Source organism: Rattus norvegicus, chromosome 10 (genome assembly GCF_036323735.1).
Source record: "Rattus norvegicus strain BN/NHsdMcwi chromosome 10, GRCr8, whole genome shotgun sequence".
NCBI classification, from domain to species: domain Eukaryota; kingdom Metazoa; phylum Chordata; class Mammalia; order Rodentia; family Muridae; genus Rattus; species Rattus norvegicus.
In genome coordinates, this window is record NC_086028.1 from 74190510 (window position 1) to 74209116 (window position 18607).

Sequence of the window (18607 nt, forward strand, 5' to 3'; positions counted from 1 at the left end):
CTTCTGGTATGTCTGAAGACAGCTACAGTGTACTTACATATAATAAATAAATTTAATAAAAAAAAAGATAATGTTAAAAAAAAAAGAGGGCTGGAGAGATGGCTCAGCGGTTAAGAGCACTGACTGCTCTTCCAGAGGTCCTGAGTTCAAATCCCAGCAACCACATGGTGGCTCACAACCATCTGTAAAGAGATCTGATGCCCTCTTCTGGTGTGTCTGAAGACAGCAACACTGTACTCATGCATAAAATAAATAATTAAAAAAAAAAAAAAAAGAAGAACTGAAGGGCCTTGGGGCAGTGGTGGCTCACACCTTTGGTCCCAGCACCCAGGATGCAGAGGCAGGCAGATCTCTGTGAGTTTGAAGCCAGCCTGGAACTATCCACCACCACCACCACCAAAAAGGTATTGCCACATAAACCCAAGGATCTGAATTTGATCCTAGGAATCCACACATGGCGGAAGGAGAGAATCAACTCTTGCAAGTTGTCCTCTGATCTGCATGTGCAGGCTATGACACACGCGTGTGTGAGCATGCACGTACACACACACACACAAACGTATCACCCCTACACTAATGATAAATTAAATTAAAAAAAAATGGAAACCTGAGTTTTTGAGCCAAGTTGCCCTGTTCTCACACCTCACCTGGGACCCTTCGTCAAGGGCTGCCCCTCAGCTTCAAGCCTTCACTTTGCTCCCAAACAACTAGAGCTGCCTTCTCCTTGAGATGGCCATCCCCCTAGGGTGCTCTTGTGTGTTGTGTTACACTTCCTCTTGCTTCCTGCCCCACATCACCAGGAGGCAGAAGCCAGCACAGGGGCTCTGTTTTCTAGAAAGAATGCACTCATCCACACCACGGCAATGGGCAACACGGAAGACTGCCGAGGGGTCCAAGGCAGATTTAGAGAAAGGCCAGGAAACAGCTGCTTCAAGCCCGGGGGGATGCTGCATGCCTGGCTCCCCAGAACTTGGGAGGCAGAAGCAGGATAATCAGGAGTTCAAGGTTGTCACTGGCTTCATAGTTGTAGACAGGATGGATCTCTCTCTCTCTTTTTTTTTTTAAGATTTATTTATTTATTTTGTATATGAGTACACTGTAGCTGTCTTCTGACACACCAGAAAAGGGCATCGGATTCCATTACAGATGGTTGTGAGCCACCATGTGGTTGCTGGGATTTGAACTCAGGACCTCTGGAAGAGCAGTCAGTGCTCTTAACCACTGAGCCATCTCTCCAGCCCTCTTTTTTTTTCTATTCTTTTTTTTTTTTTTTTCAGAGCTGGGGACCGAACCCAGGGCCTTGCGGTTGCTAGGCAAGCACTCTACCACTGAGCCAAATCCTCAACCCCAAGGATGGATCTCTTATGTGTTGTGTAGAAGTATCAGCTGTCAATAAGAAGCTGATGGCCTATTAGCTGTAGCAGGAAATAGAAGGCGGGACATCCACCAGAGATACGGTATTCTGGGAAGAGTGAAGAGCTGGAGATTCCTGCCGGAACTCGGAGGAGAGAGACACATGAAACTGAGGAGAGTAAGTAGCCACGTGGCAGACGTACACTAGAACAAATGGGTTATATAAGCTACAGAGTTAGTCAGGGAATGAGCCCAAGCTTATGGCCTAGGCATTTATTCATAAGTAATTAGGTTCATAGTTGTTATTCTGGGAACAAAGAGGCCTGGTCAAAAACCTGGTGACCCAACATAATAGGTTCAAAGCCAGCCTGTGCTACAGGTCTTAAAAGAAAAGAAAAGAAAAGAAGAAGGAGGAGGAGGAGGAGGAGGAGGAGGAAGAGGAGGAGGAGGAAGAGGAGGAGGAGGAGGAGGAATAAGAGAAGTAAGCTTTTCAGGCAAAAATCCTAATCCTAGCACTTGGGAGGTAGAGGCAGGAGGATCTCTGTGAGTTCAAGGTCAGCCTGGTCTATAGAATGAGTTTCAGGACAGCCAGAGCTACACAGAGAAACCCTGTCTCAAAACAAACAAACAAACAAAAAAACAAACAAGCAAAAAGAAAAAAGAGAAAGAAGAAAAAAGGAAGGAGAGAGAGAGAGAGAGAAAGAGAGAGAGAGAGAGAGAGAGAGAGAGAGAGAGAGAGAGACTTGCCAGTATACACTGTATACACTGGGCCCTGGGTTTGATCCTCAACACAATAAACAAACAAATAAGAAAACACTTGAATATTGTGTTTGTGCTTCTTTTCAACCCACTCCCCCCATTAAAAATACAAAAATATTGTAAAAAGATTATGTGTATGTGTATGTTTGTGTCTGGATATGTGCATGTGAATGAAGGTGCTTACAGAGGCCAGAGGAGGGTATTGGGTTCTCTAGAACTGGAGTTGTAAGCTACCCAGTGTGTTAGAACTCAGGTTTCCTAGACAAACAGTGTATGCTCTTAACTGCTGAGCCACCTCTCCAGCCCCCTTCCCTGTTTGTTTGGCACACTCTCTCTTGGCCTCCCCCCTCCCCTTGCCTGTTCATGTATGTGTGTGGATGTTCATGTGGGTGTATGTGTAGGTACACATATGGATGAAGCTAGGAACATGACATCAAAGACTCCTCTGGAGCACCTGTCACCTAGTTTTTTCTGGTTTTAGCTATTCATGTGGAATCCGTTTCTTCCCCCCTCCCACCTTCCCTCCTCCACGTGTGTGCTTACATGTATGTGTGTGCATGTGGGTACCTGTGGATGCCAGAAGAGGGCAGCAGATCCCCTTGAGCCTAAGGCACTTACAAGCCAGTGGAAACTGAATGAACTCTGGTTCTCTGAAAGGACACTGTGTGTTCTTATCTCTGGAGCAATCTCTCTGTCCCAAACCTCGTTTGCTGATACAGAGCTTCACGTTGGTTCAGAATGCATTAAGTAGGGTAGGCTGGCTGGCCAGAGAGTCCCAGGGAAGCTGCCTGCTGCGACCTCCCCAGCACTGAGATTGTAACATGTGCTCTCTCCAAGTCTGACTTTTTTTTTTTTTTTTTTTTTTAATGGGTTCTGGAGTTGAATTCTGGTCCTCACGCATGAATGGCAAGCATTTTACTGACTAAGCTATCCTGCCAGCTCGCTTTTAGCTTCATCTCATCCCACCCCCACATCGGTGGAAGGGAGCAGCTCAGACCTGACTTTCATTTCTTTGTGCTCCCCTTCTGCTCTTTCCCCCTCACAACACCTCCTCCGGAAGCCATAGCTTGTTAGCAACCATCTTTCCTCATCCTGTACCCCTCCACCCCGCCCTGGTTTTCCCATGAAGTCTCAACATGGGTTTTTGGTTTGGGTTGGGTTTTTTGGTTTTTCAAGATAAGGTTTCTCCATGTATTCCTGGCTGTCCTGGAACTCACTCTGTAGAGTAGGTCTCACAGAGATCCACTTGTCTCTGCCTCCCAAGTGCTGGAATTAAAGGCGTTTGCCGGGCTGGAGAGATGGCTCAGTGGTTAAGAGCACCGACTGCTCTTCCAGAGGTCCTGAGTTCAAATCCCAGCAACCACATGGTGGCTCACAACCATCTGTAATGGAATCCGATGCCCTCTTCTGGTGTGTCAGGAGACAGCTACAGTGTACTCATATACAAAATAAATAAATAAATCTTAAAAAAAAATAAATAAAGGCGTTTGCCACCACCACCGTGCCAGGGTGGGATTTTTAGTCCATGCCTTTCCTCCACAGAAGTGTGAGTCTCTTGCTACAGTATCCTTCCTCAGGACTGCTGTGGCAGTGGGATTAGCACAGCCTGGAGCTGCTCAGGAGGAAACAGTGGTTCAGCTGCCTTTGTCTGTACTGGCCTTTCCCCCATTTCTTCCTCTCCAGAGGTCACTAGTTTCAAAGGTCTCATCCCAGAGCTCTGTTTGCCCATCTGTGGGTTTCTCCTCTTCAGGAGCAAGAAGGATTTGTCCCTGAAGGCTACAGAAGGCAGCAGCACCAGCTCCAAGAGAGCAATTACCTTGAAGAACCTTCACAGGCAAACATTCTTTCTCTCCCAAGTTGGAAAATCCTCACCTTGTGCCAATTAGTCCAGAGGGCACTTGAGTCTTAGCTAACCGAACTGCTCCAACCCTTAAAGGGAAAGTGAGCCAGGAACAAAGGCTGATTGGGGGTGGGGGCTGGGGTAACAGGTGGCATTTCAAGAAAGAACACAAGGTGACAAAGAACCATTAACCTGGTAGAACAAAATGGGACAGCATGCTGCATGGGGCTTTAGAAAGAGCCATCGACTGAAGTGACATTCATGACTTCTCCTTCCCCCAAAGAGTATGGATGTCACCGCTGTATTAGAGACCATCGCTCTAGAAGGGAACTCTCTAACCGGAAAAGGAATTAGAACATCAGATATTTCCTGAACCTATACACAGGTGAACTTGGTAACCAGCCAAAACTTCTGATTTACGACAATAGCAGAATGGCTGGGCATGCTTCCTCCCAGCCATGCTGGCTCTGGGAAGAATCGCACAATCCCCCTCCCCCCATGGTTATGTGTGTTTATATGTGTGCACGTGTGTGTGTGTGTGTGTGTGTGTGTGTGTGTGTGTGTGCACCTGCACATGTGGAGACCACAGCTTAACATTGGGTATCTTCCTTGATTTTGTCCACCTCATTTAAAATGTTTTTTTTCTAACTTACTTATTTGAGAAGGGTGTGTGTGTGCCACAGCATGCAGGTGAAAGGCAGAGGAAAACTGGCAGGAGTCAGTTCTCTGTTTCCACCATGCAGGCTCTGGTGATTGAACTTGGCTTTTCAGTCTTAGTGGTAGAAGCCTTTACCCACTGAACCGTGCTTCTTTACCTACGTCAGTTTTGTTTTGTTTTTTTTTTTTTTTTGTTTTTTTTTTTTCGGAGCTGGGGACCGAACCCAGGGCCTTGCGCTTGCTAGGCAAGTGCTCTACCACTGAGCTAAATCCCCAACCCCCCTACGTCAGTTTTTGAGTGGGGTCTCAAAATCCAGCCAGAGTGACTGAGTCATCTTTCCAGCCCTGCCCAGGTTTTTTGTGGTTTCTGGAGATCCAAAGCTCAGCTCCTGAGGCTTTCAAGGTAAGCCTGGGACGCATGAGATATGGGTCTTAAAAATGAAACTAAGGGGTCAGCGCACTGACTGTTCTTCCAGAGGTCCTGAGTTCAGTTCCCAGCAACCACATGGTGGCTCACAACCATCTGTAATGAGATCTGATGCCCTCTTCTGGTGTGTCTGAAAACAGCTACAGTGTACCCATGTACATAAACTAAATAAATAAATCTTTTAAAAAATGGAACCAAATATAAACCAACCCTCAACATTAAATACTAGAAACAATAAGGTAACTTACTAGCTGGATCTCTGTACAAATTAGTAAATTTACTGCTTCCAAATCTGTCATCAACATCAGATGCCAATAAGAAGAAATGTGGACTGAAGAATGCAGTTCAGAGATGAGTGTTTGTCGCCTAAACATGATGCCCCAGGCTCTATCCCCAGCACCCCCAAACACTCCAAAAAGGGGAGAGAGAAGTCCTTATGTCTAAAGAAGTTGTTGCTTAAAATATTTCAAATATCTGATTCCAACTGTAAGGGATTGGGATACATTAAAATAGGTTTAGGGGCTGGAGAGAAGGCTCCACAGTTAAGAGCACTGGCTGCTCTTCCAAAGCTCCTCTGTTCAATCCACAGCAACCACATGGTGACTCACAACCATCTGTAATGGGATCCGATGCCCTCTTCTGGTGTGTCTGAAGACAGCAGTAGTGTAACCATATGCATGAACTAAATAAATCTTTTAAAAGAATAATAGCGTTTAAATAAATATATAATCAGGATTGAAACAGAGAAGTGTAACTCGTGTGTGTGTGTGTGTGTGTGTGTGTGTTCATGTGACCACTGCAGGACTTGACCCAGATGGTCTGGGAGATGGCCACGGTCTCAGACCCAGTCCTGGAGACTGAATTATGCAGCATAAGCAGTCAGGAAAAGACAATGGGTAAAAAGAGGGAAAAGGAAGGAAAATGTGAATCTAAGCATGGAGTAGAATCCTTGAGTTCTGTGCATGAAAAGGAACTACAGAACACATGTGAACACACACACACACACACACACACACACACACACACACACACACACAACCTGATCACCTTACTCAGATAATATGGCCCAAAGGCTTTCTGCGCTCTTCCTCTTTACCTGTGTCACATAATAATATTCTAATTTACCCACAATGGTCTGCACAGTCAGATCAGCCACCTCAGCTGGTCCTTTGCTTGCTGGTGCAGAGTCCAAAGAGGCCAGACGGCAGCCTCAAGGACCAGTTCAACGGTGAAACGTTTCTCCCACCGGAACCAAGACCTCCAAGCCCGTACAGCTCCAGCTGCGGGGATATTAAATGAAAACCTCGCTGCTAACCAGGGCTCATAGTCAGGTCTCTTTTGCTCCTTTGATGGCTACCCTCGTGTATCCTGAAGGTGAAAGAGGCCTGGATGCTCACGCAAGAGAGCACAGAGCACACACAACCCACTGGAGGATAGATAACACCGCAGCTCTGCCAAGCGTCCCCACCTCGCTGGGGCTGGGACCAAATGTTCAAAGACCCATTCAACTATCTGCCAAGGCAGGCGACTCCGGATGATGAAGAACGCGCCGAGAGTGAGTTCCACAGGGAACACCCGGCGGTTCCCAACTGCAGATACAATGTGAACGGAGACCTCGTACACCTACCTACCACCGTGTCGTCCCCACCATGATAGACTGTAGCCTCAAGCTGTGAGCCAAAACAGGCCGTCCCTCCCTTAGTTGCCTTTGTCAAGCATCTCGTCACAGCAACGGGAAATAACCAATACTGCTAGCGTACACTACGACATCTCTTCTGTGCGTAGCGGGGCCGTGCACGAGCGTTCACTAAGTTCACAGATGGTGGTTTTGGCAGAAGTGCCGTGACCGGGGAAGGCTGATGTACATCCAGAGCAAGTGTTTACTCCAGACGGAATAAAATACGGCCCTGTCCATAAGGAAAGTGGTCCAAGATAATCAACCTCACCCTAGGTAGCTGGCTGAACCCCAGGCAATGGTGGAACATCATTCGCTGCTGGCAGATGAGGTCCCCAGCAGTGGCTGCAGTCAGGTCATCCTTGCTGAGGGGCAAGTCCATGCAGGTGAGCCCACGAGTAACCTCCACTGTCACATGTCCGTGAGCCATCCATCGGCAGGAGCGCCTGCAAGAGGCTGTTGTGCATGGCAAGGGTATGGGTCATCCTACCTGCTCCATTACCACAATTTTTCTTTACCCTTGGATGGACATCACATGGACCACAGGACTTTTATACTCACCCTCCCCCCACCCCCACCCCCACCCCCACCCCCACCCCCACCCCCACCCCCACCCCCACCCCCACCCCCACCCCCACCCCCACCCCCACCCCCACCCCCACCCCCACCCCCACCCCCACCCCCACCCCCACCCCCACCCCCACCCCCACCCCCTGCTTCCTCAGATTTTTGTCATTAGTGTTGCTGTTATGTGTCTTCCAGGACCTGGGATAGCCAGTCAAAAAAGGATTTGGTCCTGGTCCACTCCACCACCCATGTCCTTTCTTTTCTTTCTTTCTTTCTTTTTTTTTTTTTTTGGTGGTTCTTTTTTTTTTTTTCGGAGCTGGGGACCGAACCCAGGGCCTTGCGCTTCCTAGGCAAGCGCTCTACCACTGAGCTAAATCCCCAGCCCCCACCCATGTCCTTTCAAATGAGGTGGAACTGGCACACAATTCCAGGTTGTACCCCCTGGGAGAATGGCCATCTTTCAGGGCTGCCACAGAGCGAGACTATGGCTGTTGCATCTTCAGGGGTTGCCACCACAGGGATCAGGAATGTGTAAACCAAGCCTGAGAGTTGCCTTCTACCATGGCTCCCTGGGAATTCCCTGTGAAGGCACCAATGTAACAGAGCAGCGTCTCAGGCTGCAACAGAATACCTCAGACTGGGGAGTTGATTACCAAGTTTCTTCTTGTATTCACAACAAAGATGTTCCGCTCCTGTGATAACTAAGCCATGAGTGGCATTGACACATCCCTGGCGGAAACATTCTCATCACCTATTAAGGCCCACCCCCAAGACTGTCACTCACAGAGGAATGACTTTGCAACACTGGCTCTGAAGAGGGACATTCAAACAAACAGGAACGGGGGTCAGTAACAACTCTAGGAATTAGGTATAGGACCTCAGGGCAAGAGAGTCACCCCCTTAGGCAAGAGCCAAAAGGCTTGAAGTCACCAAGTTCCTTAGCATCTGCCTGTATGACCTTCCCAGTGTTTAGAATCAAGTGTCTTCCCAACCAATGTACTTTTATGTTTGTGGACACAGGATTGAGCCCAGGGTCTCACCCATGTCAAACTCGTGCTTGTATGCTAAAGTACATCACCAGGAAACACACTTTCAATGGTAAAGACCTCCATGAAGCTAGCAAAGCGATGTGTCTTTCAATGCTTTCTGTGACGCACCACAGAGACTAATGAGATCAAGAAGGGTCATATGCTAACCCTTTCAGGTCCCCCCACCCGCTCCTTTATTCTATTTCCCTCCCTCCTTCCCTCCAGCAAAGTAGAATTTTAAGGGTTTTGTTGTTGTTTTTTAATTTAAAAAAAAAAAAAAAAGACTTATTTTAGGGCTGGAGAGATGGCTCAGCGGTTAAGAGCACTGACTGCTCTTCCAGAGGTCCCGAGTTCAATTCCCAGCAACCACATGGTGGCTCACAACCATCTGTAATGAGATCTGATGCCCTCTTCTGGTGTGTCTGAAGACAGCTACAGTGTACTCATATACATCAAATAAGTAAATCTTTAATAATAATAATAATAAATCCCAGCACTTGGGAGGCAGAGGCAGGTAGAACTCTGTGAGTTCAAGGCCAGCCTGGTCTACAAAGCTAGTTCCAGGACAGCCAGGACTGCACAGAGAAACCCTGAATGAAGAAAGAAAAAAAGAAAGGAAGGAAGGAGGAAGGGAGGGAAGGAGGGAAGGAAGGAAGGAAGAAAGGAAAAGACTTTATTTGGGGAGATTTGAGATACGGTTTCCCTGTGTAGCCCTGGCTGTTCTGAAACGTGCCTGCCTCTGCCTCCTAAGTAGTAAAGGAGTGCTCTAACACCTTACTTTATTCTAACACCTTATCTTATTTGTAATCACATATATATGGATATGGCCACATGTGTGGGTACCCAGAGACCAGAGACGGTGGGTCCCCTGGAGCTGATGTTACAGGCAGCAGCTGTGAGCAGTCCTGGGAAAGATGCTGGGAAACGAACTCTGGTCCTTCTGGAAGAGTAATACACGGTTTTTGTTGTTGTTGTTTTTGTTTTTTTTTTTTTTCCTTTTCTTTTTTTCCGGAACTGGGGACTGAAATACACGTTTTTTAACTGCTGAGCCACCTCTCCAGCCTAAAGAGACTTCAACAACAACCAATACCTAGATTTAAGCATAGGGCTTAAATCCCTCTGGGAAAGAATAAGGCACAACAAGGGCCTAAGTGAGGGAGTTGCTTCTTTCCTTAATAACAACAAATGCAAAGCAAACACAGCAGGAGAAAAGGCTGATCCAGCACAGGCTTCTAATGAACAGAGGAACGGTCTTTCTCTGAGGAGCACAAGAGACAGGAGAACCTAACTCCAAGGGAGAGGAGTCTCCATCCAGGGAACTTAGATAACAACGCTGCTGTAATCTGTGAGGAAACCTTCTCCTTGGGCATGCAGAGCTAGGGTTTGCTGTCCGAGACTGTACTGGAAGCCACTCGACCACTTACCCACAGCTCAAGCTGTGATTTAAACATTAAGCCCGGAGCTTATGCTCTTAATTTTAAGGAAATGTGGAAATCTTTTGACTAAATATTTATCCTTCCAAGAGTTTACCAGGAGGAAACGGAGTGTGCACAGAACTATTAACTAGTTGGATGACTCACAGAGGACAAGGAAGAACTGGAAACACTCAGGGAACCAACTGGGCATTTGCTAAATAAATGCTGGAACAATCACAGAATAGAATCTTCAGCGGTCATTAAAAATATCATGGCACATTTATTGATGGGAAAAGACGTGCAAGTCATGTTGATACGGGAGCAAAGCAGACAGCAAAATAGCGAACAATATGGATTTCATTTTTGTAAAAATATATATGTAGCAGATAAAAGACCTGTAGTCACAGACACCTGGCTGGCAGCTCAGTGGGGCTTTAGTATTTTCTCCCACTGCTTTTGTCTATAAATCATGTCATCGAGTCCTTTGCTTTCTTTGCTTTTTTTTTTTTTTTTTTTTGAGACAAGGACTCCCATTTGGTGCAGGCGGCTTTTGAACTTGTGATGGAGCCGAGGATGCGCTTGAACCTCTGATCCTCTTGCTTCTACCTCTCAAGGGCTGGGGTTTACTTGTGTTATCAGCTGCTTCTGTGCTAAGAAGCCAATGGACTGCAATCCTTCACTCTGATTAAATGAGTCTGGTTTTAAACACTGTTTACGAAGTAGAACTGATTTCTGAGTAGACACGGAAGCCACAGTCTTTTGGTACGGGAGATGGCAGGGGCTCCTGGAGTTACATCCCATGGTAGAGTCGGGAAGAAGAGCGCCGGGGATAGACATTAGCACCTGCATCCTGGGCCCTACTCCAGGGCCTCCAGGGCCTCCAGGGCCAGCTCAGCTCAGCTACTCCTGCTGAGTAACCAGCCTCATCATCTTCAGAGCCATGTCCCCTTGGTCAGCAGGAACCTGGAAGCAAGAAGCAGTGAATTAGTGTTCCTGACAAAATGACTGGGTCATGGTCAAGGGTGACTGATACAATCCTTCCAAGGGGAGACCCTGAAAGACTGGTGACACCTTGCTGGATGAAAGTTCTTCTGGGCTCCCAGTGCGTTGGGGCCTGAAGAAGTTTGCATTTAGGGAAGTCTTCTATTCCACTTGGGGATGATGTGTTGATTTTCTCCACCCTTCTCTTTCCATGCCTCCCACCCCCACCCCTTCTCCCTTCCTCTCTCTCTTTAGCAGTGCTGGGAATCAAGCCTGGGCCTCACACGTGTTAGGCAAGTGCTTTACTGAGCCACACACCCCGAGCCCTTGCTGCCTTCCTAATGGAGGTTGAGTTTCAGCAGCAGGAGGATGCCTAGAGCTGGGCTGAGCTGGCTGGGCCTGGAGACACAGGAGCAGAGCTCAGGTGTTGGGACCCAACCTATTTAAGAAAGAAGGAGGGGCTGGGGATTTAGCTCAGTGGTAGAGCGCTTACCTAGGAAGCGCAAGGCCCTGGGTTTGGTCCCCAGCTCCGAAAAAAAGAACCAAAAAAAAAAAAAAAAAAAAAAAAAAGAAAGAAGGAAAATGGTGCAGAGAGAAGGGCCCAGGATGTAGCTCAGCTGTTAAAGCCACTGCAGGGCATGCACAAGTCTTGCATTCCATCCCCAGACCACCTAAAACAGGATGAGACTGCACATGTCTGCAAGACCAGCACTCAAGAGCTGAGGCAGGAGGATCACGAATTCAAGACCAGCCTTGGCTATATAGAAAATCAGGAGCCAGTTTAGGCTACATTATTAGACCCTCCCTCAAAAGAATAATCGATATGTTTAAAAGATTGGGGGGTGGGCTAGAGAGAAGGTACCCCACACTCACAGATCCATATAACAAAAGCCACCTTAACCCTGGCCTCTACTGCTTCATGTGTCCGTCCTTCAAAGGGCAGGTGGTCCTCCCCCTTTTCTGAGAATCTCCTATCTGAGGCTGGCCTCGAAGTCACTCTGTAGCTGAGGACCCTCTGGCAGGATGGGGCAGGGATGCCTGCAATCACAGCACTTAGGAGGCAGAGGCATGAGATCCAGGAGATCAAAACCATCCTCAGCACATGGTACATTTCGGACTAGCCTGGGCTAAACCAGACTTTGTCTCAAAAACAAACAAATAAAACAAACGCCCCAAGACAACTAATCTATTTGAGTTGTTGACTGGAGTTTAGTGAAAAAGTGCTGGGGAGATACCCCATCATTAAAAAGCTTGCCCTGCCAAGTATGAAGATCCGAGTTTGATGCCCAGAACCGTCATAAAAAGGTGGGGTGCACCAGGAGTGGTGATGCACACCTGTAATCCAAGCAAGTTCAAGACAGCCTGGCCTACACAAGGAAACCCTATCTATTTTTTTTAAAGATTTATTTATTTTATGTATGTGAGTACACTGTAGCTGTCTTCAGACACACCAGAAGAGGGCATTGGATCCCCATTACAGATGGTTGTGAGCCACCATGTGGTTGCTGGGAATTGAACTCGGGACCTCGGGAAGAACAGTCGGTGCTCTTAACCACTGAGCCATCTCTCTAGCCCCTAGGAAACCCATCTTGAGAGAGAGAGAGAGAGAGAGAGAGAGAGAGAGAGAGAGAGAGAGAGAGAATATGCTGGGTGTGGCGGCATGTGCTTTGAATCCTAGCACTCAGACAAAGGCAAAGACAGGAAGATCCCTGAGGCCTGTTGGCCAGCCAGCCTTGCCTAACTGATAAACTCTAGGGCCAAGGAGAGCCCATGTCTCAAAAGAGGCTGACAGCATCCTGAGGATACTGTTACAGTTATCCTCTGGCCTCTACACACACACACACACACACACACACACACACACACGCCCTCCTGAACACGTGCACCTGCACAAACACATGTATGTCCACACACCAATTTTAATCCCAGGACTCAGACAGCAGAGGCAGAAAGATCTCGGAGTCTGAGGCCAGCCTAGTCTACATAGTGTGTTTCGGACTAGCCAAGGCTACATAATGAGACACGGTCTCAAAACAAAACAACAACAAACAAAAACCAAGGAACGTAGGACATACTTTCCAATCATTTTAAAAATAATCCTAATTCTTTCTACTACTTTCCATTTCTTTCTCTCTCTCTCTCTTTTTAAATTTATTAATTATGTATAGTGTTCCGCCTGCATGTACACCTGCAGGCCAGAAGAGGGCACCAGATCTCATTACAGATGGTTGTGAGCCACCATGTGGTTGCTGGGAATTGAACTCAGGACCTCTGGAAGAGCAAACAGGGCTCTTAACCTCTTGAGCCATCTCTCCAGCCCTACTTTGCACTTCTTATTCCTAAGAAGCAGCATTCTCAGCGGTCACAGGCAGCTCAGTCATGCCTGACAGCCCAAGTTGGATCCTCTGGACCCATAGGCCTTAGGAGAGAAGTAAACTGCTCTGAGTTTATCTTTTCACCCCCACACGTTCATCACGCTCCCAACCTCTACAAAAGTAAATGTAAGCAGAAATATGCTAAAGTCAAAATAGCAGGGCTGCAGAGGTGGCTCCGTGGTTAAGAGCAGTGCCGCTCTTCCAAAGACCCAAGTTCGGTTCCTAGGATCCACGTTGGGTGGTTCATCGTAACACCAGCCAGACACCCCCTTTTGGTTTCCACAGGCATCCATACACATGTGGTACCTATTCATATAGACATTTGAAAATAAAAAAGGGGCTGGAGAGATGGCTCAGTGGTTAAGAGCACTGACTGCTCTTCCTGAGGTCCTGAGTTCAATTCCCAGGAACCACATGGCGGCTCACAACTATAATTTCAGTTCCAGATCTGATACCCTCACACAGGCCTACAACCCTCCCTCCCCCCCCAAAAAAAGGTCGATGGAGATGGTGCAGCAGTTAAGAGCACCAGAGGAATTCAATTCAGTTCCCAGCACCACTTGACAGCTCACAGCTGTCTGCAACTCGTTTTGGGGATCTGACATCCTCACACAGAAATACTTGCATACAGATATACAGGCAAAGGACTGATACACAACAAAAACAAACAAATAAATCTTTAAACTAAGTAAAAAAAAAAAAAAAAAGATCAAGCCAGGTGATGACGTGTGCCTTTAATCCCAGCAGAGGCAGGCAGGTGGATCTTCGTGATCTCATTTAGGTTAGCCCTGACATACATGTTCCAGGTTAGCTGAGGCTAGGTGGTGAAACCCTGGCTACAAACAAACAAACAAGGCGGGGAAGTGATGGAGGAAGACCACACCCTCATCAACCCGGGCCTCCTCCACACATATGGAAGAACGAAACACGCATGCACGCACGCACGCACGCACGCACGCAGAGAGAGAGAGAGAGAGAGAGAGAGAGAGAGAGAGAGAGAGAGAGAGGGAGGGAGACTCTAAATCCTCCCAAGCCTGAAGCTCTTCTTTGAAGGCCAATCCAGGCAGCGGACACGTGTGGTACACTCTGGTTTCCCACACAGCATCATCCTTAAATCTACAACGGAAGGCAGATCACTCACCATGTGACCCGCCTTTAGGATCCAGTAGAACGCTAGGTTCTCATAGGACTTGACAAACGCAGATGTTTCTGAAGACTTAGGATTGGTGTACAGGGCCTTCCATTTTAGCTGATTGAATCTGGACAGCTGTGGCCACTTCAGCTTCTGAACCCAGGACTCCTGACCTAATGAGGGCCCAAGGATCAGATTCAGTATTAAGGGCTTGGTGGGGGATAGAGGAGGAAAAAAAAAATCTAGGTCTTGGGGTTGGGGATTTAGCTCAGTGGTAGAGCGCTTGCCTAGCAAGCGCAAGGCCCTGGGTTCATTCCTCAGCTCCGAAAAAAAAAAAAAAATCTAGGTCTTAAAACAGTGCTTCCCAACTGTTATGTGCACTACACTCGCTGGTGTCTTGTCACAAGCAGCTCTTGGTGGGGCCTGTGCACCCACCCCTTCCTAAAAGGTTCCCATCAATACTTGGCTTAATGGATATCCCACAGCTGAGTCTAGCTTTTTTTAAGCTTTTAAATGTCTCAGCCTTTTTTTTTTTTTTAATAAACTGTCTTGCTAAATTTCAAAGTGTCCCAGGCTGGCCTTGAACTCACTCTGTTGCTTTGTGATTCCAACCAGTCTCAGCTTCAGTAGCTATAATCATAGGCATAGGATACACCTCAGAGCCTACAGAGCTCCTTAAGCCCAGTTCTCCTGGGGCCTTGGAAACCGAGCTATAGAAGTTAGTGTTCACCATCTTCTGTAACCCCACAAAAATAAACTTCCCCTCAAGTAAGTAGTGTATCTGGCCAAGAGCCAGGAAGACTTTAACTTTTCATATACCCAGGTACCCCAGGATTGGAAAGACCCAGAATTCTCTCATGCATCGCAGCCCCAGAGTCAAAGTCAGGAGTGGATGGATGTAGCAGGAAATGGTAGTCCTCCTGGCATTAATTCCACCAATCCCAAGGCTAACGCATCCAAGGCCATTTCCTTTGAGCTTGACCCATGATTGCTTCCGCGTGTCCCTCAGAGTTGGTTCCTACCTATGGTGTCCACAATGAGATCCAGCTGCCCATTGTACACAGTCACATTGACCCCGAGTTCCAGCAACGTATCCACGATGTCGATGACAGGCTTCATGAAGTCCTCTTCCATGCTTATGAAGACGGAGGACGACTGGGCTACAAACGGTGAAGGAGAAAGAGGTATCGGGTTGGAATTAAGAAGGATCTTTCAGCCGGAACATCCTAGACTACGGTTCCTAACCATCCCTAGGTGTTGGGGATTGGTTCTAATGCTTTGAATTGATCCAGCCCCTGAATCTGGAATCTGCAGGTCCAAATGGGGTTCTTGTCCCCAATTGGTTTTGGGTCAACCAATAAAGAGACAGTGGCCAATGGCTGGTCAGGTACACTGAGGCGGGACGTTTAGATTTGCTTCGGCTAGGTACACTGAGGCCTTTAGATTTGCTCCAGCTAGGAACTGGGAGGAAGGAAGGAGAATCACCATGGGAAGGAGAGAAAGCCAATCAGCCAATCAGTAAGAATTGGAGTAAATGGCCACTGGCCACTTCCCCGATTGGGCCTGAGGTAGCAGGGGAAGGCTTAGGAGCCAGGAATACTGGAGGGAAATGCATGCTAGCTGGGTGGAGGATTAGAACTGCCCAGCCTTTGAGTGAGTCAAGGCATATTGAAATTAACTGGCACAGGCTCATGTGTGTGTCTGTCTCTCATTCAAGAGTCCAGGCAGCTCCTGGGCAGGTGCGCAAGTGTGACCTGCCAGGAGCCAAAGTGGTGTCGCTAAAGTCCTCCTGCACTGAGGAGGTAATGCTGAAAGACAGTCGGTCCACAGAGAGGCCAACTGGCCAGCAAGAAGGAAATAGAGGGGTTGGAGATTTAGCTCAGTGGTAGAGCGCTTGCCTAGCAAGCGCAAGGCCCTGGGTTCGGTCCCCAGCTCCAGAAAAAAAAAAAAAGGGAAATAGAAATAGTGCACACTGGGACTCTGTGTTGAGGGTACATGCCACGTACAATGAGGAGTGGAAATCCGCAGAAGGAACAGGGAGGCAGCGGCCCAGTAAGCTTTTAGCTGGTCCACTTGGGAATAAACTGTGCTTTGGGCCAGAGTGCCAAGTGGTACCAAGACCACGTCCCTTATTTTGAACCTGAACGGGGGTCTATCTTACCACGAACCAAACCAGACCGGAGCTACTTCAAAGCAGACCTTCAGGAGAGACAAATGAGTAACAAGTGCCAGGCCAGACAGTAGACAGCCCAGATTCCTGCTGATGCATGACCACTTGCCCAACATCATTGTAACCGATGGCAGCTACGCTTATCCGTTTATCTGACATGCACTAGGCTAGGTAAATTACTACAGAAGCAATTTCCATGTCTTCCTCACTACCCAGGAAGATAAGGAGCCCAGACGAAGTTCAGGTAAACAGGGCTCAGAGGCTGAGAAACACAGGCTGGGTGAGCCAACGATGATCTGAGACTTGAATTCGGGGATGACTGACCAACTGCAACTCAGAGTCAAAGGCAGCTTATCTGTTTTAAATCTTTGGATTTTTTAAAAGGTATATTTCCGGGGTTGGGGATTTGACTCAGTGGTAGAGCGCTTGCCGAGGAAGTGCAAGGTCCTGGGTTCGATCCCCAGCCCCGAAAAAAAGAAAAAAAAAAGGTATATTTCCTGTTTGTGTGTGTGTGTGTGTGTGTGTGTGTGTGTGTGTGTGTGCCTGTGTGTAAGTGGTGCTCACGGAGGCCAGGACAGGGCACTGGATTCCCTGGAACTGATGTCATAGGTGGTTTTAAGCTACCCAGTGTGGGTGCTGGGTACCAAACTCAGGTTGTCTGCAAGAACAGCAAAGACATCAACCATGAGTCATCTCTCCAGTCCTTACTTGATTTTTTTAGACAAGGCCTCCCTCTTGCCTAGACTGACCTAGAACCCCCAGAGATTCCTACCTCAGCATCCCAATGCTATGTTTATGCATGCCAGCCAGTACACCCAGCTATTTATTTAAAGACAAGATCTTGCTATGTAGTCCTCGAAATCCTCCTGCCTCAGCCTGCTGAGTGTGGGGACTGCAGGTGTCTGCCTGCCACTATTCCCAGCCCAGTGAAGCAACTGAAGCCCTAGTCTAGCTTTTACCCTGAGTTATTAATTACTTACTATGTTTCATCTGGGCTGCTCTTGACTCCAGTAGGCCAGCCCTCAGGACCAGGTTTCCATGACTCACCTAACCCAGGGCAGCTTCTCCTCCATTTATTTTCTACCCCTCGTGGTTCCCCCAGGCCCTAGAACTCTAAACCCTATCTATGTCTCTTCTGCCCAGCTATTTATTGGCTGTTGGCATCTTTTTTTACCAATCAGAAATAACTTGGGGTCAGGGTCACATAGCATTAGGTCACTTAGGTCTACAGGCAGACTCTCTGGTCTCTGGGGCAACCAGGTCTTGAGGAACCAATATTAGCATTAGGACGCAAGCAGCATTGGGCCAACCCCCACAATGCAGATTGTGATAGAGTGACCCGTGACCCCCTAAAGAAGTCAGGACAAAGGTCAAAGCACAGCCCTCAGCAGCTACACTGGAGAAAGGGACCCCTTGACCTGGTAGTCTTGGGGTATCTTGGATGTAAGCCAAACAAATGCGGTTCACTCTGCTTGTCCAAAGGTCCCCGTGGGAGTGTGTCGGAGCTTACCCAACGGTTTCTATCTGGACTTGGTCTCCAAAGACTCAAGTATTTGCACAACGGTGACCTTCAGAGCAGAACACACATGGCAGACTATATCTAGCACCAGCATGTTTAAAGGCCAGCCTGGGAACTGGATGAAACCAGCCCATGCACACGGATGTTGGCTAGCAATCTCACCTGTGGCCAGCTGTGGCCTTACATGTAGCCCTTTGTTCTATCATAATTTTAAAAATTCTGTTTACTTACTGATGAGTGGGCGGGGAGGTGGAGACAGACACCCGCTATGGCGCACATGTCGAGGCCGTGACTTTTGGGAGTCCGTTCGCTCCTCCCAGCATTTGAGTCCCGGGGGCTGAATTCAGGTCATCAGGCTCGATGGCAAGTCCCCTTAACCACTGAGCACCTCCCCAGCCCTTTACTTATTTAAGAGACAGTGTTTAGCTAAGTTGTCAAGGCCAGCCTCAAACTTGTGATGCTCCTGTATCGGCTCCCTCGGTACTGGATTTCCCGGCATGTGCTACCATGCCCACTCTTACTGTCAATGTGTTACAAAGGTAAAGGGTGCCACCGTCCCCATGCACCCAGCCTTCAACCAATCACAACCAATCACATGCCACATCTCCTCCCACCCGTTTCTCTGTCAGCTCCTTATTCTGAATCACTTTTGCCACGTCACTGAGTCCACACCTGCTGCAGACTGTAAGATCAATTTTACTCAACGATG

The 18607-nt window shown here is 47.9% G+C and overlaps 1 protein-coding gene across 7 annotated transcripts in view; it reads right to left on the reverse strand.

Annotated features, from left to right (window-relative positions):
* Window positions 1-9981: 9981 nt before the first annotated feature.
* Scpep1 (serine carboxypeptidase 1) overlaps window positions 9982-18607 on the reverse strand; it is a 29617-nt gene continuing 20991 nt past the window's right edge. For all 7 annotated transcript variants that reach the window (XM_039085042.2, XM_063268282.1, XM_039085041.2 and 4 more), the window contains 3 exons: window positions 15232-15369; window positions 14219-14382; window positions 9982-10684 (listed from right to left, as the gene is read on the reverse strand). In XM_039085042.2, the coding sequence (XP_038940970.1) occupies window positions 10622-10684; window positions 14219-14382; window positions 15232-15369 (365 nt within the window). In that variant the 3' untranslated portion in view covers window positions 9982-10621. The remainder of the gene's footprint in view (window positions 10685-14218; window positions 14383-15231; window positions 15370-18607) is intronic.